Source organism: Eumetopias jubatus, unplaced genomic scaffold, assembly GCF_037043125.1.
Source record: "Eumetopias jubatus isolate StellerSeaLion01/CBP00866 unplaced genomic scaffold, mEumJub1_p1.0 scaffold_7, whole genome shotgun sequence".
Classification (NCBI taxonomy): domain Eukaryota; kingdom Metazoa; phylum Chordata; class Mammalia; order Carnivora; family Otariidae; genus Eumetopias; species Eumetopias jubatus.
This window is the reverse complement of record NW_028274813.1, coordinates 83,327,623-83,355,351: the sequence shown is the minus strand read 5'-3', so window position 1 is coordinate 83,355,351 and position 27,729 is coordinate 83,327,623. Positions and strand designations below refer to the sequence as shown.

Here is a 27,729-nt window from a genome sequence, read left to right as displayed (position 1 = left end):
CAGGACCCTGGGATCATGACCTGAGCCGAAGGCAGACGCTTAATGACTGAGCCACCCAGGCATCCCGAAAGATATATTTTTTTTAAAAGTGGGCTCTAGGCCTAGTGTGAGGCCTGAACTCATGACCATGAGATCAAGAGTTGCTTGCTCTACTCTCTGCTGCTGTTAGCCAGCAAAACACCCCACAATTTGAAAGATTTTTAAGTGGGAGGCATCTAAGTTTTCAAACTCGTTGCCTTAAATTGTTAATGCTGTATTATTTAGGAACCATGCTTAGCTGCTGGAAACAGATTATGTCCAGTGGCTTAAACAAAGTAGGAGTTTATTCTCTTATATAAAAGAAGGCAGGCCTCCCAGGGCTGTTGTGAGTCTCCCCAGAGTTGGCAGAGATTCAGGATTATCCATCTTTCTGCTCTACCATCTTCATGGCTTTATTTATTTATTTTTTTAAGTTTTATTTATTTATTTGAGAGAGAGAATGAGAGACAGAGAGTACAAGAGGGAAGAGGGTCAGAGGGAGAAGCAGACTCCCTGCTGAGCAGGGAGCCCGATGTGGGACTCGATCCCGGGACTCCAGGATCATGACCTGAGCCGAAGGCAGTCGCTTAACCAACTGAGCCACCCAGGCGCCCATCTTCATGGCTTTAAACCTCAAGATAATGTTACAGATAGGAGGAAGAGGAAAGAGGGATAGGAGGGTGTGTCGTCGTCCCCCCCCCCCCCCACTGAGTCAGTCCCCTTAAAGAGATGCCCTGGAGGTCCAAGAAACCACCATTGTCTGTGGGGAGACTAAGCTCGTTGCTAGCCTGAATAAATGACATTGAGCTGAAAACAATCAAGATATGCCACATGCTTGTTCAACAAAGCATTCAGTCTAAATGAAATATTTTGGTATATTTTTCTCTAGTCTTTAATTACATAGATTTTATACAGTTGACATATTAAGTTAGGTATATTATATATTTTTTTACTTAACATGAAAAAAGCATTTTCTCATGTTATTTGAAACTCCAATTTAATGGCTAAGCTTTTTATGTTTTTAATTTTTTTTCTTTTTTTTAGAGAAAGTGCACGTGAGCAGGGGGGAGGGGCAGAGGGAGAAAGAATCTTAAGCAGGCTCCATGCTCAGGCAGAGCTGAGGTGGGGCTCTATCCCAGGACCTTGAGATCATGATCTGAGCCAAAGGCAGACGCTTAACCAGCTGAGCCATCCAGGTGCCCCTAACATTGGATTTAAAAAAAAAAATGCTGGTGTGTATCTTTCTTAAATTTTTGGTAGTTTTATAGGTAAAAAATGGTATTTCATAAAAAATGATATTTCATCTTGGCATGTTTAAAAAATATTCCTAAAGAAGTTGAAAATATTTCTTTATACTTGTTTACTAATTTTAGGTACTATTTGGACAAGGCAGGGAGTATTTTCACTATGACAACAATGTGAAGGAAGGACTGAAGTAGGGAGAAACTAGAGGCAAAGAGCATAGATGGAACTATTTTGACAATCAAGGGATCCAATAAAGGGAACATGATAGGGGTCAGAGCTAAGGCTCAGCAACGAATGGAAAAGAGAAGGCAGATTTTAGAAATACGTAAGAGATGGGCTAAATAACCTGGTAAAGAGCAATGGAAGGGTGCCTGGGTGGCTCAGTCAGTTAAGCATCCAACTCTTAATTTTGGCTCAGGTCATGATCTCAGGGTTATAAGAGTGAACCCCACATCAGGTTCTACACTGAACGTGGAGCCTGCTTAAGATTTCTCTCTCTCCCTCTCCCCAACCCTGCAACATGTGCTCTTAAATAAATAAATAGCAATGGAAAATGATTACTACATTTATGACTCAGAAGATTAGGTATATAGTACTGTTATTAGTTGATAGAAATGGGAAGAGGAAGTTTGTTGGTTACTGGGAGAAGATAATGATTTCAATTTGAGAATCTTAGAGTAAGTCTGCTATTAGTTGGATATGAGTGGAGCTCAGAGAAATAATCTGTGCTGTAAAAATAGTGGATGTGGGGGTGCCTGGTTGGTTCAGTCCGAAGAGCATGTGACTCTTGATCTCAGGGTGGTGAGTTTGAGCCCTACATTGGGTGTAGAGATTACTTACATGGAAGGAAGGAAGGAAGGAAGGAAAAGGAAAGAAGAGAAATGGGGAGATCAGGTTGTCAGAGGTGGTGGAGGCAGTTGAAGAGACAGGAAGGAGCAAATGAGGGAGACAATGTAACATTGGTTCATAGTTGCATATTAAAATACCTGAGGCCTTGGTTTGAATCCTGACTCCGTCTTTTATTAGCAGTGTGACCTTGACCAAGTTATTCAACCTTTCTGAGTCTCAGATTCCTCCATAACATAGATAATGAAATACCTCTCTTGTTATGTTACTGGAGAATTAAATGTAGGCAAATAATTAGCATGGTGCCTAGCTCTGAGTCAGTGCTCAGTATGGTAGCTCTAGGAAATTAGTAGGAAAAGAACTAAACTTGAGATATGTCCCATAAGCCAAAGAAGAAAGGAAAGAACTGTATTGTCAAAGGATACATGGGAGCCAAGGATGATAAGACTATAAACTTCTTTTTGGATTTGAAAAATAGGCAGTTGTGGGGTGCCTGGGTGGCTTAGTCAGTTAAGCCTCTGCCGTAGGCTCAGGTTATGATCTTGGGGTCCTGGGATCAAGCCCCACCTCTGGCTCCCTGCTCATCGGTGAGCCTGTTTCTCCCTCTACCTCTTCCCCTCCCCCTGCTCATGCTCTCTCTCTCCCTCTCTCTCTGTCATATAAATAAATAAAATCTTTAAAAAAAAAAAAAAGAAAACTAGGCGGTTGTGATTTTTGACCTCAGTAAGAATATATTCAGTGGAACAGCGAGGGTGAAACTGAATTATTTTGGATTCCTGAGCGATACGGAAATATACAGCCCTGGGAGCACTTACATCTAGAGAAATGACACCATATTGTAGATATGACATCTAAACTTCTCCTAACCTCTTACCTGTTCACAGAAGATCCTTTATATTTGGGCCAGGAGTTGGGTTATTGTCCTTGACAGTATTTTTGAGCATGTAGCATGGCATGAAACAGGGTATGGACTCTAGAAGTAGTCAGCTGCCTTAAAATTTTATCTGGAATTAGGTGGAGTAAAAATCAATAGAAATATAATAGGTAGTCCTGAGCCTCAAGGGCCTTAGAATAGTCTTGGGATAAGTTTAAATTCACCATACTCCTGCCCTTTAGGTTCATCTCGGATTCGGAGGTTCTCTGTTCTTTATGCTACTTGTTTCAAGGCTGTAGCTTTGTAATTTATTATTGACTCTTCATTTCTTGGAGAAAATAATTTGGGGATTTTTATAAAAGATATGGCACTTTTTAAAAAAGATTTATTTATTTATTTGAGAGATAGAGTCAGTGAGTGGAGGGAGGGACAGAGGAAGAGGGAAAGGGAGAAAATCCTCAAGCAGACTCTGCACTGAGTACAGAGCCCAACACAGGGCTTGATCTCAGGACCCTAAAATCATGACCCAAGCCAAAACCAAGAGCTAGACGCTTAACCAACTGAGCCACCCTGGCACCCCTAGATATGGCACTTTTGAGAGGCATTATTTTCTTACAATTTTAGGGAAATACTATTTTTTATTAACTGAATGAATCGTTTTCTGTAACAGTGAAGAATGTGGAGACTGGTCGAAGTGTTCCAGGAGTGAAGATGTTTTTTGGGCATGAGATTCTGAACGGTGAGAGCTGCATGTTCCATGACTGTGGGTATTGGGATTTACCGTAATAGTAAACTCGCTGCTCTGCCTCATTCCAGTATTTGCAAAAATATGAGATGTTGTATTGCCATTAATATTGCACTTACGAACTCTTTAAGTTGGTATTTGAGAATTGACCTTTATCTTACTTTGTCAGTGGGTACTATGAGCAGAATAGTCATAGAGAATTTTAATCATCTTGGTTTTACAATGTGAGGACTGCTGGTACTGGTTACTAGAGACTCAGCCAGTGAGTAGTTAGGAATCTGAACAGCAAGGAATTGTCTTGCTCAGCAATTGAATTTAACACTATGGAGTCACAGTACATTCACTGTCCCTTATCTGAACCCTGGGGGCCAAATGTTTCAGAATTCAGAAATCTGGATTTTTGGAAAATCTAACACAATGTATACTCTTTATATTATATAACATCTCAAGCAGGTCTGGGAAACACTCTAATAAAACACATTTCTACAGGGAAACATGTGGATAATCATTCTAAATGGAATAAAATAGGACTATAAATAGTATGTCAGTTTTGCTGCCAAAAGAGGTACAGACAGTTTTTAGTTTTCAGAGATTTTTGGATTTTGGAATTGCAAGATGCAGCTCTCGTCTTCATTTCTGCCAGCAAAAGCCACTTAACAAGAGTAGGTCCAACTGTTTGCCAAGAAGAGTAGATATGGAAGCTCTTCTGGTCAGTGTGCTTCAGCCAAGCCAAATAGGATAAAAGAAAAGGAGAGCAAGAACTGTTCTTACTTTGAAGAACTCATAAGCAGAAAGCCCTCCAAGGAGGAGTAAAGATCAGTGCAGGGTAGAGGAGTGAGGAGAGCGGGAGATCTGGGACCTTCTAGAGTTGTTCATTTCTTACCAGTGGGGCAGATAGGAGGAAAGGAAAGGACTCCTGTAGACCAGAGACTACTGCTGCTTGAAAGATTACTTTGGTTTGTGAGGGAGGTAGAATTGAGAGAGAGATGAAAGTCTCACCAAATTAATGACTGCCAATCCAGACTTATTTCAAGGCAGACAGTTCCAGACAGCTATCCAAGGGTCCTTTCTCATGGAGTATGCTACTACAAACACTCTTTGTCCCTTAACACCTTTTTATAATGGCTTTGAGGGTGGTGGTAGTAGTGGGATTCTTTTTTTTTTTTTTAAGATTTTTAAGTAACCTCTACCCCTGACATGGGGTTCAAACTCACAACCCCGAGATCAGGAGTCCCATGCTCTACCAACTAAGCCAACTTGGCGCCCCCCTCCCCCCATAGTGGAATTCTTATTGTGCTTTAGCTATTAGCCTTTGCACTGGATCAGAGCTAGGCTGTGGATGGGTTTGTAAAGAGAAGCAAAGGAATCACTACTACCATCTCCCTAACTTCAAAGAAGGCCAGCTTTGTGAACTGTATACATGAATTTCATCTCTTTCTAGATTCTCAAGACTTGGCCTTTGTTCATAATTTTTAGTTCAAAGGACAGCTTTCTCCTTCTTTGCCCTGTGGTTCAATCAGCCATGGATTGAGACTTTTTCCACTCTCCCTGAAAAGCACTTTGAATAAGAATTATTAAAATGGGGTGTCTGGGTAGCTCAGATGGTTAAGTGTCTGCCTTCAGCTCAGGTCATGATCCCAGGGTCCTGGGATCGAGTCCCGCATCGGGCTCCCTGCTCCTTGGGAGCCTGCTTCTCCCTCTGCTTCTCTCTCTCTCTCTCTATCTCCCTCTCTCTCTCTCTCCTCCTCTGTCTCTCATGAATAAATAAATAAAATCTTTAAAAAAAAGAATTATTAAAATGAAGAAGAATATTAACTGGAATTTAAATAAAACCTTGAAACAAAAATAAATAAGTAAAATGAAGAATAATAATTGACTAGTCAGTATTTTTAGTGACTTTCACTTTCTCTGCCCCAGATTCAAGACCCCGATAGTGCAGGGAAAAGAGACATTTGGAAATATAGTGGCCCCTGAGTGGATCTTCTCTGCGTAGTAACTAAGTATACTTAATCGACTCTAAAGTGCCGTTAATTATAAATTATACTATTACCTTTCACATCCCAAGAAAGAAAAAAGTAGCTGCCAATTAAACTGTTACGTGCACTTACTGTAAATCATACCTGATATCAGAGTTCTTTAAAATGTGCATCTTAGAATCAATGATATGCAGTATTGCTCTACATTCCCTGCACTGTTAGGTTAAAAATAAAAATTTTCAGAATCTGTGTAATCTTTCATGTTTCTTTGGTGACTTCTAGTCTAGCTTCTATTGCCTTTCATGTTGCTGAACTGTTTAAATTTGCAACCGTGGCACCTCAGATAAATCTCATTGGCTACGGTACTGCCACTGTGCAAAACTCACATCACTGAGCTGCTACCGCTCCAGCCTGTGAGAGCAAAAGGGACAGATCTGGGAAGGATCTGAGAGGAAACCCCCAAACAGTACACAGTGTGAGGGAAGATGCATCATGGTGGGAATGAATAGGAAAGAAAATCTATCTCTAGAACCAATCTGTATGACTACGAGGTGCCTTGGAACATGTAGAGAGCTTTCTAATCCTGCTGAATGACCAGCGAAGCTAGGTAGGAACATAATGTTAGGTGTCTTCAGTACTTTGGATAGGCTCTTCTGCTCTTTATTGCTGGCCAGTGAAGGCCTCCATGGACTAACATTTCATTTCCAGTTACTGTGTGTGGTACCTAGTCAGCCTGTGGTAGAAGGAGACAGGGGAGTGATTAATTGGGTTCAGATTGAAAACTGTTGGAAGCCATTTGGTTATTTTACAGTGGAACTACTGGATGAAGTAGAACAAGGTGTGATGAGAGAAAAGGCATCTTCTGTCAGGTATGGTGGAATAATTTCCTTAATGATGATTTTACTCAAATGTACACATTAGGGTAGAAAGACTTACCTCTAATTCATTAGCTGTGTAATTCCTCAAATGGACCGAGGTAATAGAAATGAGAAGAAATAGATGGATATTTGCTTCCATCTTTAGATGTTATCTTCAAATCAGTGTAAAAGTGGTGGATGAGTGGGTCCTCTATGAAATGGAGGTCCAGATTCTTACCACCGATGTGTGGCAAAATCTGTGTAAGCATCAGCAACAAAGAACAAGTTCATCTGAGTGTTGTTTTTTGTAAGCATAGTCTAAATACAGAAAGAACCAGGATGGATAAAGGTGAAGACCTAAACATACGTGAGCCTCTTTCTCCTGCCTCTGAGGCACTAACCACCTCTCTGCTGAGTGACCTCAGGTACAGCCCATCAGGTGAGTACTGGGGCTCTGAATTGTCTAGGCTCTCTTCATTGTAGTTCACAGCTCTTTAGAGTTGGCATAACTCTGAGTTAAGGTTCTATATGGAATGCTCAGCTAGGCCATTGCTTCTAGGCTCTGAATTAAGTTAAAATATTGTGATTCATTTATTTATTTAATAATTGAGGGCACACTATATGCCAGACACTGGAGATACCAAAATGTGGTATCTCTGCCCTCATTGAGTTCTGGTGCAGGAAACAGACACTAAATGAGATAAAGGAGGTTAACATATAATATGCTAGTGCCAAATGCTAAGGAGAAAAAAATAGAAGGAAGAGAAGTGTGTGAAGAGGGTGGTTTTACAATTTTAGGGTGTTCGGGACAGGCCTCACAAAAATGGTGACATTTGAGCAAAAGCCTGAAGGAGATGAGGGATTGAGCTGTGTGGATATCTGGGGGAAATGTTTTTTAGGCAGAAAGAAGAATGAATATAAAGGCCCTGAGATAGGAACGTGCCAGGATCTTGAAGGAACAGCCAGATCAGTGTGATCAGTGCAGTTGGAGCAAGAAGAGGTAGTTGGAGATGAAGTGGGGTAGGCATACCATGGAGGTCATTGTAGATGTCTTATAGACTGTTTAATGTTTCTTTTGTTTTTTTTAGGCTGTTTTTGTTTACTGTTGATTGATGATAGATCTTAAAATCTGGTAGTGTTAGTTCTCCAACTTTGTTCTTTTTCAGAGTTGTTTTGGCTATTTGGTATTTTTTCCCTATTCATTTCCCTATGAATTTTAGAATCAGGTTGCCAATTTCTACAAAAAAAAAAAAAAAATCCACTGGAATTTTTACCGGGATTGCAATGAATCGATACATCAGTTTGGGGAATATTGGCATCTTAACAATATTGAGTATTCCAATCTATTAACCTGGTATATCCCTCTATGAGATCTTTAATTTCTCAATAGTGTTTTGTAGTTCTCGGTGTATAAGTCTTATACATCTTTTGCTGTATTTATCCCTAAGTATTTCATATTTTATACTATTATCAATGGTATTTTTAAAAATACTCTACTTCCTATTGCGTAGTTTTGAGCAGAAGAGTAACATGATCTGACTTCTGTTTTAACAAAGTTACTCTACATACTGTGTGGGTACTGAGAGGAGGAGGAAGGTAAAAGCATGAATACCTGTTAGGCTATTGAAATCATTTTAAGGCAAATTGATATGGTGGCTTGGACTGTAGTGGTAGCAGTATGATTAGTGAAAAGTAGTGGACTTCTGGCTGTATGTTGAGGTGTAGCCAACACAGTGCACTGGTGTATTAGATGTGGATGTGAAAGAGGAGAATCAAGGGTGACTTTGGGGGTTTGGGTCTGAGTAGCCTGAAGTATGGAGTGCTCTTCAGCTGACGTGGGAACAATTCTGGGCAGAACAGGTTTTGGGAAGATGATTAAGAGTTTAGGTCCACCGAAGTTTGAATGTACAGCCTAGAGAGGAGGAGAAAGGTCTGAGATGGAAATACAAATGTAAGAATTCGCCGATAGATGATATTTATAGTCTTGAGACTAGATGCGATCAGTAGGAGAGTGAGTATGGATAGAGAAAAGGAGGTATGTGGACTGTGTGCTCTGCCACTCCTAAGTTTTAGAAGTTGGAGATGAAGAGAAACTATATGGTATGCTATACCTCTAATCTTTTAAATTACATGATTTAAAACCATAATTAAGGACCCAGAGAATTCCAAAAGTGTGAACTATGGCCCATCTCCAGGACTGATTTATTTTAAACCATTATTTTTTTATTATGAACATCCTTTTAAAAGTGCATGTCTTGAAATATTTAAGACATAAATCTATGAGGAAGGAAACATTACTGGATTTTCACAGGAAATGATTAAATAGTCTAATTCACAAGATTATCATTGGTGGGGCTTTTATTCTCATTTGAGAAACAGGATGCTGGAGTGTTCACTGTGTGTTGGGCTGACACAGGTGATAATGAAATAACACTAGACCTTTGAGCTGCAATAGAGGAGGAGTTTATGAGGATGGCTAAAATGAGTGGGAGGGCTATTCTATTGCCAAGGAAGACAAATATGTCTATTACCATCATTCTCCTGCAGAGGAAGAGGAGGTGACATATACAGTCATTGATCAATTCCAGCAGAAGTTTGGTGCTGCAGTAAGTATTGCTCTTGATCATTCTGAGTGTTGTCTATATATGGGTATCATGTTTATATCTCATAAATTTCGTACTATAAGATTATTGATGCTTTCCCTAATAAATTCCCAATAAAATATCTGAGTGCCTGCTAAATGTCAGGTATTGTTCTGAAGTCTAGGGTAAAATAATAATAAAGACAAAGTTCTAACCATCAAGGAGTTTACATTTTTTTTCAAGATTTATTTATGTATTTAATCACTACACCCAGTGTGGGGCATGAACCCACAACCCCAAGATCAAGAATTGCATGGTCTTCTGACTGATCCAGCCAGGCACCCCCGGGAGTTTACATTTTATTGCAAGAAAATAAACAGCTGTCTACCAACTGGTGATAAGTGTTATGAACAAAAATAAAGTGTGGTTTGAAGAGTAGAGGAACAAGGAGTTCCTATTTTATGTAGGGTGGACAGAGAAAATCTTTGTGAAGAGGTGACATTGGAACAGACGTTTGAAAGAAGTAACAGAGCTAGTCATGTAGATATTCAGCTAAAGAACTTTTAAAAAGCATGATTAGCAAGTGCAGAGGCCCTGAGGCTGAAGCACACTTAACTTGTGTAGAGGAACAGCAGGGAGGCAGGACCACAGTGAAGAAGAGTGATTAGGAAATGGAAGTGGTCAGAAGGCCTATCAGGTAGGGTTTTTTTGGACATTGTAAGGAGTTTGAGTTTGACTTGAGTAAGAAGGAAAGCCATTGGCAGTTTTAGAGGAGAGTCTGAAATATTTTTGCTTATATTTTTAAAAGTCCATTCTACATGCTCTGTTTAGGCAATTTCTCTACAATCATTTATGAATTTCAGACATGACAGTGACTATTCAGCCTAGCATACAGTTCACAGGGGAGTCATTAAGCTTCCTGTAGACGCAAGCTTATGCATTTCTTTAAGGGAGAGTTAGCTTTCCACAGATTCTTTTTTCTCTAACCACTTAAGTGAGATACAGTTCACATACCATTAAATTCACCGATTTGAAATGTATAGTTCACTGGATTTTAGCATATTCACAGAGTTGTACATCCATCACAATTTTAGAAAATTTTTTTTAAGATTTTTGTTTTGTTTTTAAAGTAATCTCTACACCCACCGTAGAACTTGAACTCACAACCCTGAGATCAAGAGTCACACGCTCTACTGCCGGAGCCAGCCAGGTGCCCCTAGAACATTTTTGATACCAACAAAAGAAACCCTAGACTTCATAACTGTCATCTCCATGCCTCCCCCCCATCCCCCAGCCCTTGGCAACCAATAATCTATTTTTGCCTCTATGGATTTGCCTGTTTAGGACATTTCACATATTATTTTTATTTTTATTTAGAGAGAGAGCATGCACATGTGAGCGGGGGTGGGGCAGAAGGCAAGGGAGAGAGAGAATCTTAAGCAGGCTCCATGCCCTGTGCAAAGCCTGAGGAGGGGCTCCATCTCACAACCCTGTGATCATGACCTGAGCCGAAACCAAGAGTCAGACACTTAACTGACTGAGCCACCCAGGGGCCCCTAGGACATTTCATATAAATGGGATCATACAATATGTGGTCATTTGTGACTGGTTTCTTTTGCTTAGCATGTTTTCATGGTTGATCTGAGTTATAACATATATCAGTAAATTTCACTTATTTCTGTTGCCAAATAACATTCTTTTATATGGATATACCATATTTTATCCTTTCACCATTTGGGTTCTTCTACTTTCTGGCTATTATGAATAATGCTGCAATGAACATTCATGTACAAGCTTTTGTTAGCACATATGTTTTCATTTCTCTGGGATAGATACTTAGGAGTGGAATTGCTGGGTCATATAATAACTCTGTGTTTAACATTTTGAGGATTGGCCATTGTTTTCCAAAGCTGCTACATAGTTTTACATCCCACCAGCAGGATTCCAACTTTTCCACATTCTCACCAACACTTGTTATCTGTCATTTTGATTTTAACTACCTTAGTGGTGTGAAGTGGTATCTCAGTGATTTTGATTTACATTTCCCTGATGGCTAATAATGTAGAGCATTTTTCATGTGCTTATTGGATGTTTATATATCTTCTTTGGAGAAATGTCTATTCCTTTGCCCATTTTTTAAGTAGGCTCTACTCCCAATGTGGGCCTTAAACTCACAACCCTGAGATTAAGAGTCACATGCTTTACCAACTGAGCTGGCCTGGTGCTCCTCCTTTGCCTTTTTTTTTTTTTTTTTTTTTTAAGGAGCCTCCATACCCAGCGTGGAGCCCAACATGAGGCTTAAACTCATGACCCTGAGTTCAAGACCTGAGCTGAGATCAAGAGTCAAACACTTGACCAGCTGAGCCACCGAGGTGCCCCTTTTGCCCATATTTTAATTGTGTTGTAAGAATTCTTTATATATCAAAAGATTTTTCAAAGGGTCCAATGACAACAACAAAAAATGAGGTAAGAAACCAGAAATTTGAAGAGGTAGTGGGAAAGTCTTGTCAATAGAAAAGTGCAGCTTTTGTTCGCAGTTCCACAGCCTTCTTGCTGTTGGTTGAGGGTAGAACTGAAATTCAGTTCCCCTTTTTCATCATTGATGGAAAATACTCAATGTAGAAACACTCTATGCTCACTAAAGGAAAATATCGTGCTAGTGAAAGTTACCATGCCCTTCTTTCTCGAGTAATTTACTTACCTGTAAAATGGGGAGAATCTTGTATTGTGTAGGTATTTTCATAGATTATGGGTTAAGGATTTTAGAATGATATAATGTTTTGAAATAGGATAAGATTATAATCAAAGATCAGCATGTGTTCCTGGAATACCACTATATCAGTTTTGAGTAACTTAATGAATCTAAGACTTTAAGGGACCTGTTGAGTTCTTGTTTCTCTCATTCTAAATAGTATAAACTGTGGGAATCAGCCACTATATGAGTTCCCTTCAGGTACAGTAAATTGCCCTGTGTTGGGGCACTGTTCTTTGCATAAGGAATCTGGTCATAAAGATAGAAATTTTTTGCTGTAGCATCAGTGTTAACACAAGGTACCTGAGTTTTCAACTTATATTAGCATTTAGGATATGAATGATTTATTTTCCAGTTGTGTTATAATTTTGCAAAAACAAAAAGAAATTAGAAATATTCAGTGTGCTCTGTGTGTGTGTGTGTGTGTGTGAAAAAGAGAAGCTGACTTGTGTTTTGGATTAGTTCAGTTTTGTAAGTTTAAAACGTATTATCCACTTTGGTTTTTTTTTTTTTTTAAGATTTTATTTATTTGACAGAGAGATAGAGAGAGAGCACAAGTAGGCAGAGCGGCAGGCAGAAGGAGAGGGGGAAGCAGGTTCTCCCCAGAGCAGGGAACCCAACGTGGGGCTCGATCCCAGGACCCCGGGATCATGACCTGAGCTGAAGGCAGACGCTTAACCAACTGAGCCACTCAGGTGTCCCTATTAACCACTTTGTTAATTGCTAGCCATTTTACTTGTGCCATTCATGATGTCATAATTGCAATATTTATTCTCTGAAGATTTCCTTCCTTTTTTTTTCTCACCAGATGCTCCACATTAAGAAGCAGAGTGTCCTGAGTGTGGCAGCCGAAGGTGCTAATGTGTGTCGTCATGGGAAACTATGTTGGCTTCAGGTAAAAGATATTTTCAGCTTTTTATTTTGAAATAATTGTGGATTCACTGACAAACTGATTTTTTTTTTAAAGATTTTATTTGTTTATTTGACAGAGAGCAATAGGGAGAGCAGGAACACAAGCAGGAGGAGGGAGAGGGAGAAGCAGGCTTCCCGCCGAGCAGGGAGCCCGATGCGAGGCTTAATCCCAGGACCCTGGGATCATAACCTGAGCCGAAGGCAGACGCTTAATGACTGAGCCACCCAGGCACCCCTGACAAATTGATTTTAATTGTCTTCTTTATGTCACCTCAGTGTCACTATCCTGTAACTTGTTTGGAATGTCTTTTACTTTTCTAGTACTGAGTTTATTCTTTTCAAGAGGTAAGAGCTTCTGTCTCTTCATAGGTTCACTTTTATAATCATCATTGCTGATGATCTATAATCTCACAGGCTCTGCTTGAGGTCTTTCCCTGCTCTTTTCTCTCACCTTAGATATGTGAAGAATTTTAGGGGCGGCTAGCTAGCTTAGTCAGTGGAGTTTGCTACTCTTGATCTCAGGGTTGTGGGTTCAACTTCCATGTTGAGTATAGAGATTACTTAAAAATAAAATCTTTAATTTTTAAGTAAACTCTACACCCAACGTGGGGCTTGAACTCACAACCCTGAGATCAAGAGTTGCACGCTGTAGGGGCTCAGTCGTTAAGCGTCTGCCTTCAGCTCAGGTCATGATCCCAGGGTCCTGGGATCCCGGGGTCCTGGGATTGAGCCCCGCATCAGGATCCTTGTTCCGCAGGAAGACTGCTTCTCCTTCTCCCACTTCCTCCTGCTTGTGTTCCCTCTCTCTGTCAAATAAATACAATCTTTAAAAAAAAAAAAAACAGTTGCACGCTGTCCCAATGACCAGATGCCCCAAAAATAAAATCTTAAAAAAAATATATGAAGATTTTTTTTATATGAAGAATTTTTATCTTTCTTTCTGGTTGGTAGCGTTCCACAGCAGAATTCTGCCACATCATTTTCATTTTCCTGGGCCTGGGAGTTGTCAGGTGAGGGTCCCCATTGTGTCAAAAGAAATTCGTAGTGAGCCTCAAATAGCTATAGGTTCGGCAACCACCTTTGGATCAAACTCAGCAGCATCAGTTTTTAAGCGGTGGGGGAGCCAAGAAAGCAGACTGAATCCCCAACCACTGTCTTCTATTCTTTGAGTTGGGACCTACCTCCACCTACTGAGAGAATAAATTTTATTATGATTGGCAGTCTGTCCACTTCTCAGGGCTACATCGAGGTATCTACCCTAAATAATTCAAAATACAAAAAAAAAATATGTGAGAACCTAGTGATCTTGGCATCATTTTCTGGCGAAAAATCAGAAACCACTTAAGTAGTTAAAAATAGGAAACATTACTGTAGGTTTGATCTTATGCAGCTGCCAAAAATTGATGACGAGTGCAATGTAGAAAAATGTTTGCAAAGTTATGAGTGGAAGAAAGGATATAGATTGAATGCATATTATCAGAGCCATATACATTGTTTGCATATGAAAAATGGAAGGGAGTATTGTATGGCATGCCTTGGCTCACTGAAGAAATGTCTAAGCCATCCATGGGCTTGGTTCTTTTCTAGTTGATGCATGTACAGTGGTGAATCCAGCATAATCTCTCCTCTCACAGAGTTTGCAATCTAGCAGAGAATTATTTTTCAAACTTTTTGAAAATCTGAAAAAATTCAGTTTCTATAATTAAGGAGGTAGAGAAAAAGAGCAAGGAGTGACTATTTTAGGTGTCCTGTTCTAGCAAACAACATGAAAGGTCCAAGAATGGGTGTCAGGTATGCCTGGCAATTGTAGCTGTATCAGCACTTAGCTCCTGAAATGACAAAGATGACATCAGACTGCCTTGTCGCTGGCTCTGTAGACCCATTAGGGTCTCTTTGCCTTCATTCCCTGACTCAGTAGATGATCCAGCTATAGAACTGCCTTTGTGAATTTTATGATCAGAAACAATCTACAATTCTTATGATTGTATAAAATTGATCTAAAAAAACAGTGTCTCACATCCTACCATTTGTGTCAGTTTATTTGTTACCTATTGAAAACTGCTAGAGAGGGGTGCCTGGGTGGTTCAGTCGGTTAAGCATCTGCCTTTGGCTCAGGTCATGATCCCAGGGTCCTGGGATTGAGCCCTGAGTCGGGCTCCCTGCTCAGCAGGGGAGTCTGCTTCTTCCTCTCCCCTTGCTCATGCTCTCTCTCTCTCTTTCAAATAAATTAGTAAAATCTTCTAAAAAAAAAACTGCTAGAGAGCAGGGATCTTCTCTTATGAGTAATTTTATGTAACACCCAACACAACCCTGCATATTATGAGACTCAGAGAAATAGCATGTTGTGTTATCAACAATGAAATGCTGTTCATTCCTCTTAAACCTATAATCCTTTGAGTATTAAAATGTCATGGGTGAGATGTAAAACATTAAATTTAGGACTGTAAAAAGCAAAAGGCTATATCTACCAGCTTGTCTCTTTCTGTGATTGAAAAATCACAATGAGGGGCCCCTGGGTGGTTCAGTTGATTAAGCATTTGACTCTTGATTTCAGCTCAGGTCATGATCTTGGGGTCATGGGATTGAGCCCCGTGTCAGGCTCTGCACTTGGCATGGCGTCTGCTTGAGATTCTCTCCCCCCCTCCCACTCCCTCTGCTCATGCTCTCTCATAAGGAAGGAAGGAAGGAAGGAAGGAAGGAAGGAAAAGAAGAAAGAAAGAAAGAAAAGATCACAAATGATAGCTTCTTTTCTTAAGATCAGTTTAAACTTGTTTTCCCTGCGAATCACTGAATGCCTATTGTTTTCTTTAAAAGTGAGGGTGTGAAATATTTTATCACATATCTTTCTTGATCCTCAGATCCCCTTTGTTAGTTCTTTTATATCCTATAATATGTGTGTCTAAATGGTCTATTGTAGGTGGCCACAAATAGCCGAGTTTACTTATTTGACATTTTCCTTCTGGGAAGTCGTGCTTTCAACAATGGACTTCAGATGGTGTTAGAAGACAAGAGAATTTTGAAGGTGAGTGTGTAAGCTGATTCCCCCACTAGTAAGATTAGCAATCAGGATCTAATTACTCTGTCTTCTGATTCCTTAGGTTATCCATGATTGTCGTTGGCTTTCTGATTGCCTCTCTCATCAGTATGGAATTTTGCTGAATAATGTCTTTGACACACAGGTACAAGCAGGAATTCAGTCCAGCATATGTAACTCTTATAGAAAATAGGCCTCATTTGGTGAGTGATTGAGTCTTTTTGTGTGTGTGTGTGCCTCATTCCTGTCTTCTTCTTCATGTAAGTTGTCTATACAATAGGTGAGAACATTTGATGAACTATAAAAGCACTACAGAAAAGTTACTTAAAAGTATTTAGGGGGTGCCTGGGTGGCTCAGTCGGTTGAGCGTCTGACTCTTGATTTAGGCTCTGGTCATGATCTCGGGGTCCTGGGATGGAGCCCTGCGTTAGCGAGGAGTCTGCCTCTCTCTCTCCCTCTGCCCCTCCCCCTGCTTGCATGTTCTTTCTCTCTCAAATAAATAAATAAATCTTTAAAAAAAAAAAAAAGAAAGTATTGAGGATTTTACCCCTCATTTTGCTCCGGAATTTGTCAAATAAGAAAGCTCTGGGGCACCTGGCTGGCTTAGTCAGTAGAGCATGCAACTCTTTTTTTTTTTTTTTTTAAAGATTTTTTATTTATTTATTTGAGAGAGCGAGAATGAGAGAGAGAGAGAGCACATGAGAGCGGGGAGGGTCAGAGGGAGAAGCAGACTCCCCGCTGAGCAGGGAGCCCGATGCGGGACTCGATCCCGGGACTCCAGGATCATGACCTGAGCCGAAGGCAGTCGCCCAACCAACTGAGCCACCCAGGCGCCCGAGCATGCAACTCTTAATCTTGGGGTTGTGAGTTCAAGCCCCACACTGGGTGTAGAGATTACCTAAAAAAATAAATAAAATCTCAAAATTTAAAAAAAAAGCAAGATCCATACTCTATAGCATTCAGAAACTTGAACAACTTGGGGGGTCATTCAGAAGTCTGACATGAGATAGTGTGAGGTCAACAGTCACAATCTGTGTGTTTAGTGTTAGTGTGAGGTGAACAGTCACAGTCTGTGCCTTTAAGCTCATAATTATCAGTTAAGACTAATAGTGAGTTAGCATCTAGCTCAGAGATGCAGGTTGTCTTAGATATGCCCCAAAAGCCTATTCTGGGCCAAAATAGTCTGATTATATATGATTCTTCTCTGCCCTAAAGAATCCTAGAGAAATGAGAAGTCCTTAGTCTATACTAACTAGCTCTTAGAGCTGATGTGAGTTTCTGGTTTGGCTGTGAGAATAGTAAAACCACTAGCTTTCATTATGTCTTCTTTATATTCTTCTAGTCTTCTAGGTTTATGCCAGTCAAAAGGGACATGTTGAATACACAAATCTAGAACCTTTGGAGAGGGGTTAAAATAATGAGTTAGCCAGTTATTTTTTTTATTATTATAATTTTAAGTGATCTCTATACCCCTCACCAATATTTTTGAGCAGAAATTCCTAAAAGTTCAACTTTATGTTATTAAATATGGTTCAAGTTTGCTCTTTATGTATCTTCCCATAATGAACTTTATGCCACTTCTCTTGTTGACATGTTCCTTGGGCCTTCTTTCAGGATTTTTCACTATATAGGTATTATTTCTAGCTTACTCCAAAATGTAAGAGAATTGCTCATTGTTCCCCTGAGACCATTAGGTTTCTTGATTAGACCCCATATGAACACGTTGGCACATCTTTCCATGTTCACTTTTCAGATTTCCATATTACAAGAAGCAAGAATTCAGAATTTTTCCAATTTTTCCCCTTTAACACAGTATATTCATTTCTTATTGTTACTGTAACAAATCACCACAAATTTAGTAGGTTAAAACAACAAAATTTACTCTCTTACAGTTCTGGAGGTCAGAGCTCTAAAATCATTTTCACTGAGCTAACATCAAGGTGTCAGCAGGGCTGGTTTCTTTTGGAGACTCTGAGGGAAGTCTGTTTCTCTGCCTTTTCAGCTGTTACCTGTATTCTTTAGCTTGTGGCTCCTGCCAACTTGAAAATGTACCACTGCTTGCAATCACAAATTGGTAGTCAGTTGGTGGGCTGGACCAAGAAAACACACACAAACCCAGTGACATTTGGCCCTGGCCAGCAACTAGAGGGAGATAGATAGTTATATTAGTATACAGAATTCTTTTTTATTTTAGTTTAGTTTTGGCAAAACTAATTTTTCCTGAAGTGCTTAGGACCCTGTTGGTGTTTGCTCAGTGGCAGTGGGGTGGGGGTAGAAGGTTAAGAAGGAGCGGTTATTGGGGCGCCTGGGTGGCTCAGTTGTTAAGCGTCTGCCTTCGGCTCAGGTCATGGTCCCAGGGTCCTGGGATCGAGCCCCGCATCGGACTCCTTGCTCGGCAGGAGGCCTGCTTCTCCCTCTCCCACTCCCCCTGCCTGTGTTCCTGCTCTCACTGTCTCTCTCTCTGTCAAATGAATAAATAAAATCTTTAAAAAAAAAATAAGGAGCGGTTATTGAGGGCTAAAGGAATCAAGAAGTCTGGAGAACTTCGAGTTTTTCATGGAAATGAGGAGAGCTGGCATGAATGTTTTCTAGAGTACCGGACTTTTTTTTTTAAGATTTTTTTTTAAATTTATTCCTTTGACAGAGATAGAGAGAGAGAGGAGTATGAACTGGGGAGAGGGGGAGAAGGAGAAGCAGGCTCCCCGCTGAGCCAGGAGCCCGATGTGGGGCTCGATCCCAGGACCCCAGAATCATGACCTGAGCTGAAGGCAGATGCTTAACCATCTGAACCACCCAGGCGCCCCTAGAGTACTGACTTTTTTTATTGAAACCTTTTTATTGGTCCCAGTAAGAGAGGACTGCCCACTGATTGCCCTGAAGCTGAAGTGTTGTGACAGCACATTTGTCTTTTAATAGTACTATGATACTGGCGTAAAGAAGTATGAGTGTATATGCAAGAAAGAAAGGTAAAAATTGTATTTGTATTTGGGGAATGACATAATTTTCTTTTTTTCTGGGAAAGAATCCCCTTAAAAAACCTCTAAGTTTTAGAAAAGATGGTCAGTTGATTCTGAATTGTTTGTTTTCAAATAAAGAGTTTGTTCTTTTGTTTGTTAAAAAAAAAAAAAAATGCACCACGGCAGTCTCTGCTTCCATCGCTCCATCACCTCCAGTGACTGTAGCCAAATTTCCCTGAGCCTCCCTCTTACTACATTTAGGTCCCGCCCAGATAATTCAAGATAATCTTCCTATCTCAAGAGCCTTAACTTAATCACTCCTGCAAAGTCCGTTTTGCCATATAAAACAACGTTGACATGTTCGCGAGGTTAGGATATGGATGTCTCTGGGGGCATTATTTAGCCTACCACACACAGATAAATAGTCCAATTCTTAATTTTTTTAAAGATTTTATTTATTTGAGAGAGAGCGTACACGGAAGCATGGGGGAGGGGCAGAGGGAAAGGAAGAAGCAGACTCCCTTCTGAGCTGGGAGCCCGATATGGAGCTCGATCCCAGGACCCTGAGAACATAACCTGAGCCGAACAGGCAGATTCTTAACTGACTGAGCCACCCAGGCATCCCAAGATTTTACTATTTTTAAGTCATTTCTTCACCCAACATGGAGCTCAAACTCACAACGAGATCAAGAGTTGCGTGCGCTACCAACTAAGCCAGCCTGATGCCCCTCCAATTCTTAATTGTATTAGCTTTCCTTACCAAAACTTTGCCAGAGTTGCTGATAAGTAATACAAATAATTCTTGAAATTTATCTTCCTTTTTCCCATTGCCTGAAGGCACCAGGGAGTAATAGATAACCATAAGGCAGGCAAACAAAAGGTGTGGAAAAGAAAGTAGACAAGGGTACATTAAAGTTGGGTGCTCCTTTTTTTTTTTCTTTCCTAATTTTTCAGAATTAGTTGACTGAACAGTTTTTCTGATGGCATTTTCTATCATGTGGGTTCTTGGGGAGAATGGTATTTAAAGACATTTTTCTAAATATTTTTTTGCCATTTCTGCCATGAGATAGCTATGTATTCTATAGACAGGTTTTTATTTTGTTTTGTTTTGTTTTTTATGCCACAGGTAGCAGATGTCCTTCAATTTTCCATGGAAACGGGTGGCTTTCTTCCAAACTGCATCAGTTCTTTACAGGAGAGTTTAATCAGACACCTTAAGGTAGCCCCTAAGTATCTCTCCTTTCTGGAAGAAAGACAAAAATTGATTCAGGTGAGTACTGAAGCATGTTCCATTAATTTTTCCAAGGGTTTGTGAGCGGGATCATCAGCATATTATATAGACATATGCTGGTATGTAAGCATATGAGCATTGCCAAAATTTTAGCTGGTTCAAATGGCAAGTTGGTTTGTGATTTCAAGTGGATAAAAGCCAGGATTCAGAGTTAGTGGTTATCAGAAAGTACTCTGAAGTAAATTTACAATCCTCCAGGGGAGGTTTTTGTTGGGAACGTTGTTTAAGGTGATGAAACAAAAACCATCTTAATTATTTCTCTCAAAGTAAGATAAATTTTCCTTAGCTCCTGGGCGCCTGGGTGGCGACTGCCTTCGGCTCAGGCCATGATCCTGGAGTCCCGGGATCGAGTCCCACATCGGGCTCCCTGCTCAGCGGGGAGTCTGCTTCTTCCTCTGACCCTCTTCCCTCTCGTGCTCTCTATCTCTCATTCTCTCTCTCTAATAAATAAATAAAATCTTTAAAAAAATTTTCCTTGGGGCGCCTGGGTGGCTCAGTCGTTAAGCATCTGCCTTCGGCTCAGGTCATGATCCCAGGGTCCTGGGATCGAGCCCCGCATCAAGCTCCCCGCTCTGCGGGAAGCCTGCTTCTCCCTCTCCCACTCCCCCTGCTTGTATTCACTCTCTCGCTCTGTCTCTCTGTCAAATAAATAAATAAAATCTTTAAAAAAAATTTTTTTTCCTTAGCTCCTAATAGCCTCACCTGCACACTTAGGTCATGACAATATTGACTACAGTTTTGGTTCTATAATCAAGTCTACTCTCTTCAGTTTTGAATGAGAAGCCCTGATCAATTGATCGATGGATTGAGCTTTCTCTCTCTCTCTCTCTCTCTCTCCCTCCCTCCCTCCCTCCCTCCCTCCCTCCCTCCCTCTCCCTCCCTCCCCCCCCCCCCCCCCCCCCCCCCGTCACTCTGTCTTTTCCCTCTCACATAGACACACTTAATGTATACATACATAAGGGGTGTGTGTGTGTATTTTCAGAATATACTGTCATTGAAGAAAATGATGGTAATAGTGATTTAAGTTAAGCAACCCTTATATAAACAGTTATCTTTAAAGTTTTGCTTATTATTCAGAGAAAATTGTTTTGGTATCTCTAGGAAAATCCAGAAGTGTGGTTCACACGACCTCTTTCACCTTCCTTACTGAAAATTTTGGCCCTGGAAGCTACCTACCTACTGCCCCTTCGTTTGGTACTCCTGGATGAGATGATGTCTGACCTAACCACCCTTGTGGACGGGTACCTAACCACCTACCGGGAAGGGTCTGCAGACCGCCTTGGGGGGACAGAGGTAGGTGCGGCTCCCTGTGACGGTGTTTTTCGGACTTCCGTCCCTGCCCCATTGCTCATGGAGGGCACAGTGATAACCCCTCTTCACAGCTACAGCAAAGCACGGGGCTGACTTGGTAATAAATATTTGAAGGGGCTATAGCTTGGGCTTCATTCATCTCCTTGAGTACTTTTTCACAATATTAAGTTATATCCTGTCAATGAATGGATAAATTTAAGATTTCTTTTTTCTTTTTTTTTTTAAGATTTTATTTATTTATTTGACAGAGAGAGAGAGAGAGAGCACAAGTAGGCAGAGAGGCAGGCAGAGGGAGAGGGAGAAGCAGGCTCTTCGCCTAGCAGGGAGCCCAATGTGGGGCTCGATCCCCAGCACCCTGGGATCATGACCCGAGCTCAAGGCAGACGCTTAAACGACTGAGCCACCCAGGTGCCCTAAATTTAAGATTTCATTACGAATTTGTAAGAAGCCAGCACAGTGTAACAGAACTATAGACCTGGAGTTGGCAAAATATTGCCTTAAGGCCGCATCTGGCCCACAGCCTGCTTTTGTACAGCTCACAAGGTAAGAATGCTTTTTACGGTTTTAAAGGATTTTTTTTTAACAAAAGGTATGCAACAGAGATCACTTGTGGTTAAAATAGTTACTATTTGGCCCCTTACATAAAATGTTGCCATCTGGGGCAACCTGGAGTCCGGGGATTGAGTCCCGCATCAGGCTCCTTGCTCAGCAGGGAGTCTGCTTCTCCCTCTGACCCTCTTCCCTCTCATGCTCTCTGTCTTTCATTCTCTCTCTCTCTCTCAAATAAATAAAATCTTTAAAAAAAAAAAAAAAGGTTGCCATCTGGGGGCACCTGGCTGGCTCAGTCAGTGGAGCATGTGACTCTTGGTCTTAGGGTCATGAGTTTGAGCCCCATGTTGGGTGTAGAGATTGCTTAAAGGTAAAATCGTTTAAAAAAAAAAAAAAGGTTGCAGTCTGCTGCTATTGCTGTTATTAGCCATTCTTACTTAGGAATACTGAAGCAAAATCCTAAATAAAATAATAGCATTTTTGATACGATCCCTACTTAGATGTATTATACTTTTCTTTTAATGTGTTGCTGATTTCTACTTGCAGGCATGGTACAGTGTTAGGAAATTCTCCATTTTCCTAGAACAAAGAAAGTCTTATTATCTCATATATGCTGAAAAAAATGTAACCTTTCTGTACTTTGCTCTCACTGTTTAGCAGAAAAAGAGCAACATAAAAATCCTTGCATACCTTGTTCAATTGGAGAATTTAAATGTCTTTCATTTATCATTGTAAAACCAAGGAGTTTTATAACTTTTTGTATTTTGCTCTCACTGTTTAATGCTGAAAAAAATGTGATAATATCCTATATACATTACTGATTAAAATTGGAATACATGATAAAACATATCTCAAGCAAGAAGTCTACATAAAGTTTGATTGGAAGCACTAAAAGCATTCCCATTAGTATCAAGAAAATACAAAAATTGTAATTACCACCACCACTTTAACATTTTTTGAAGCTATTAGCCAATGAAATTTTTTTTTAAGATTTTATTTATTTATTTGTCAGAGAGAGAGAGCACAAGCAGGGCAAGTGGCAGGCAGAGGGAGAAGCAGGCTCCCCACTGAGAAGGGATCCCTATGTGGGACTTGATCCCAGAACCCTGGGATCATGACCTGAGCTGAAGGCAGATGCTTAACTGACTAAGCCACCCAGGCGTCCTGCCAATGAAATTTGAAGAAAAAAAAAGGCAAACTATAAAAAACGAATAGGAGGAATCAAAATTATGACTTGCCCATGATACAACTGAAAACTGTAGAAAATCAATGGGAAAAGATTACTACAAACAAAAGAACAATTTAGTAAAATGGGTACAAATATAACATGAAAATTGATAGTTTTCTTGCATCCATATACACAGCAAGAAAATATAATGGGAGAAAACATCCATTTATAATTTTAACAAAAAGATAAATTACCTAGAAATAAATCTTCCAAGAAATGTGAAATATAAAGAAAACATTAAAATATTACTGAATGGTATAAAAGCAGACTTAAATGAATGGGGACACTAAGCATTTTTAGCTATACATTACTCCTAAATTTACTTTTGAATTTACCTCTATTCCAAGAAAAATACTAACACCAGCATTATTTTGGCAAACTGTGATTATAGTGTTTATAAAGATAAATATATATAAATAAGAATAGTCCTGCCAGATATTAAGTCATATAAGTGGTCATTTGTGGGGCACCTGGATGGCTCCGTTGGTAGATCATGAATCTCTTGATCTCAGGGTTGTAAGTTTGAGGCCCATGTTGGGTGCAGAGATTAGTTAAAAAAAAAACCCAAGAGTTTGTGACTGGTACATGTGTAGGCACATCAGTGGAACATAGTAGAGGAACACAGCAAAAGATCCAATATATAGGGGCACCTGGGTGGCTCAGTCGTTGAACGTCTGCCTTCGGCTCAGGGCATGATCCCAGGGTCCTGGGATCGAGCCCTGCATCGGGCTCCCTGCTCCACGGGAGGCCTGCTTCTCCCTCTCCTGCTCCCCCTGCTTGTGTTCCCTCTCTCTCTCTCTGTGTGTCTTTCTCTGTCAAATAAATAAATAAAATCTTAAAAAAAAAAAAAGATCCAATATATATCTGCCAGTATGGGGGCACCTGGGTGGCTCAGTCAGTTCAGCATCTGCCTTCGGCTCAGGTCATGATCCCAGGGTCCTGGTATCAAGCACTGGGCTTCCTGCTCAGCAGGGAGTCTGCTTCTCCCTCTCCCTTTGCCTGCCGCTCCCCCTGCTTGTGATTTCCCCTGCCATCTCTCTCTCAAATAAATGAATAAAATCTTTAAAAGAAAATATCTGCCAATATCGTTGGGATAAAGGTAGAATTGCCAATTAATGAGAAAAAGATAATCAATAAATGGCTATAGGTAATTGGCTAACCATTGTACGTGAGGAAGGTCAGAGTTGGATTACCAAAATAAATTCCTCGGATCAAGTATTTATGTAAACAATGGGATTATAAAATTATTAGAAAAAACAATTAAAAGAAAATTATTTCACAGTAAGGAATGCTTTTCTTCCCAACCCCCCACATCCATTGAAGAATAATTGACAAAATTAATTGTGTATAAAGTGTACATTGTGATGATAGACATATACATCGTGAAATGATTATCAAGACTAAGATAATTAATGTATCCATCATCTCACATAATTAACTCTGTGTGTGTGGTGAAAATGCTGAAGATTTGCTCTTAGCAACTTTCAAGTATACAATACTAAATTATTATAGTAAACATGCAATATATTCAATCCTCAGAATTTATTTATTTTTTACAGTTTATTTTTCTTATAATTGAAAGTTTGTACCCTTTGACCTCCATCTCCCCCTTTTCCCTCCTGCTAGCCACTGGCAACCTTCATTCTATACTGTTTGTATGAAATCAGCTTTTTTTTTTTTTTTAAAGATTCCACATATAAGTGATACCATATAGTATTTGTCTTTCTCTGTCTGGTTTATTTCACTTAGCAAAATGCCCTTTAAGTGCATACATGTCACAAATGGCAGGATTTTCTTCTTTTTTATGGCTAAATATTCCATTGTGGGTATATGTGTATGTGTGTGTGTGTGAGATCTCTCTCTCTCTCTCTCTATCTCTCTGTCTATCTCACATCTTTTTTATCCATTCATCCATTGATGTAAACAGGTTCTTTCCATATGTTGGCTATTGTGAGTAATGCTACAGTGTAAAGGGAGTGCAGACATCTCTCAAAGGTAGTGATTTCATTTCTTTGTATACACACCCAGATGTGGAATTGCTGGACTGCATGGTAGTTCTATTTTTAATTTTTTGAGGAACTTCCATACTGTTTTCCATAGTAGCTGTACCAATTTCTATTCCCGCCAACCATGAGTAAGGGTTCCCTTTTCTCCACATTCTTGCCATTATTTTGACAATAGCCATCCAAACATGTGTGAAGTGATAACTTATTGTGTTTGGGGTTTGCATTTACCTGATGATTAGTGATCCCAAACACCTTTTCATATACCTCTTGGCCATTTTAATGTCTTCTTTGGAAAAATGTCTATTCAGGTCCTTTGCTCATTTTTAAACTGGATGACCATTTGCTTTTTTGCTATGGAGTTGTATGAGGGAATGCCTTTCTATGCAATGCAGAAATACTCTGAACTCATAAAGGATTAATAAATTTGACTTAACATTTTTCTGTGGTGAAAATACTATGATGAAAGTCAAAAGGCAAGCAACCTGGGAAAAATTATTTGCCTCATGTAACAAAGAGGACATTTTCTTAATATATTCTTTACTATAGCATTTATGTAATGACAGAATACTGGAAACAACTATCCATCCATCCATATGGGTTTAGTTAAATAAATTATTGCATATCCATTCAGCCCTTAAAAATGCTAACAGGGAAAAATCCAAGACAAATTTTTTAGTTTAAAAAAATCAAGATGCAGAAGAATAGATAATACTATGTTACCATTTGTGTAAAAGAATTTTTAGAAAGAGTTATCAAAATAAAAGGTTGGGAGAAAACTAAAATTGAAAAATGCAATGCAATGAAAAGATAGATAAACACTGAGTAATGGATATATATACACAAACATGATTACAGATGCATAGACTCTCTGGGAGGCTACGTACGAAACTGCTTTCTAGAAGATGCACTCGCTGAGGCAACTGGGAACAGGTTGGAAGGGACACTTAACTTTTCACTGTTAATCTTTACACTTACTTAACACGCAGTGCACAACATACACACACACTGTGGATTCAAAATATTTAACTTAATCAAAAATAGGCCTACTATAGTTGAATACGCTAGAGGGAGCCATAAGAACACATTTGAATTGATCCTCACTTTGTCAAATACTGTTAAGTATAGCAGAAGTGATTTAAGGACCATATTCAGAAGTTTAGTTATAGTAGACTTATTTTCCCGTTCTTTTCTTAGCCTACGTGTATGGAGCTTCCAGAAGAACTGCTTCAGCTCAAGGACTTCCAGAAGCAGCGCAGAGAGAGAGCTGCAAAAGAATATAGGGTGAACACACGGGGCCTCCTAATAAGGACAGTGCTACATCCAAAGAAATCAGTGACAGAGACCGTGGGGAAAGTAGGGGTTTCCTTACTTTGTAAAAACTCTATGCTAGATGAAACTCCAAGTTTTACATCTCATCAGGATGTAAATTTGCTGAAAGAAGAATCTAAAAATAAGCAAACTCCGACAGAACCTCAACATCTACCTCCCATGAAGGAAGAAACCAGTGAGGATTGTGTCAACAAACTCATTTGCTCTGAGTCAGAGATACCCAGACAGGAGTTTCAGACAAATTTATCTTTGAAAGAGGAGATAGAACAGTTAATGATGGTGGAAAACAAGGAAGATCTAAAATGCACAAAACAAGATGTTTCAGTGTCTCTTTCCCTTCCTCAGGAAACCGGAGTGTCTCCAAGTGACACCTTTCATCCTCTTAGAAAAGCTGTGCTTCCCACACTTCCTCCCTGTCCGGCCTTGGAGAAAACAGATTCTTGGATAAATCTCTCTCCAAATTTATCTTAGAGATGCACTACTTATTCTTGAGACCATGAAGGTGGCTCATTTCCTCTACCAATAAGGCCTTCCTCAGTGCTTAAGTTTGTCATGTTGTAAATTTAGTTTTGCCTCACTCACAAAGAAAGGAAGGCTTCAGCAAAAATTATATCCTGTTGCTTACTCCTCATGCCTAGAATTTTATTAGAAGGGAATGAATAAGTTAAATGGAAGAAGTAAATGTTTTGATTATGTCACTGTGCAAAAATGTTCCCAGTGGTCAGAGTGAATGATTTCTCATAATTTGCGTTTAGAGGATTTGAGGAGGGGAAAAATCCTGGCCTTAGTATCTGGAAGAATCTATACTTTTAAACTTTTTTTTTTTTTTTAACGTAAGCTCTATGCACTAAGTGGGGTTCGAACTCACAATCCCAAGTTCAAGAGTTGCATGCTCTACCAATTGAGCCAGCCAGGTGCCCCTACTTTTAAACTTTTGTTGTATTTTTTGGTTTGAAAGGGATTGGTAAAACTTCTAAGGGTAAGTTTAAAAAAATTGTCACCTGATAACTACCAGTACTATTTTTCTTTTTTTTTAAATACTATAATTTATCAATTATATATCAAAAAAGCTGAAAAATACTGACTTTAGTCTTGAACTTTAATGTTTTGTCTGTCTTATGTCATAGACAAACACTAGTTAATGTTATTACAGGAATCAATATCCCAGTTTTAATTTCTTTTGATTCCATTTACTTTTAGAAGGTCTGTCCATTTTT

The 27,729-nt window shown here is 39.7% G+C and overlaps 1 protein-coding gene across 1 annotated transcript in view; it reads left to right on the top strand.

Annotated features, from left to right (window-relative positions):
- EXD1 (exonuclease 3'-5' domain containing 1) overlaps window positions 1–27,521 on the top strand; it is a 29,645-nt gene extending 2,124 nt beyond the window's left edge. Inside the window, exons 2-11 of the mRNA XM_028119487.2 lie at window positions 3,654–3,722; window positions 6,516–6,573; window positions 6,879–7,000; window positions 9,109–9,167; window positions 12,704–12,790; window positions 15,725–15,829; window positions 15,906–15,986; window positions 19,925–20,068; window positions 21,191–21,382; window positions 26,378–27,521. Coding sequence (XP_027975288.1) covers window positions 3,654–3,722; window positions 6,516–6,573; window positions 6,879–7,000; window positions 9,109–9,167; window positions 12,704–12,790; window positions 15,725–15,829; window positions 15,906–15,986; window positions 19,925–20,068; window positions 21,191–21,382; window positions 26,378–26,983 — 1,523 coding nt within the window. The 3' untranslated portion in view covers window positions 26,984–27,521. The remainder of the gene's footprint in view (window positions 1–3,653; window positions 3,723–6,515; window positions 6,574–6,878; window positions 7,001–9,108; window positions 9,168–12,703; window positions 12,791–15,724; window positions 15,830–15,905; window positions 15,987–19,924; window positions 20,069–21,190; window positions 21,383–26,377) is intronic.
- Window positions 27,522–27,729: the final 208 nt, after the last annotated feature.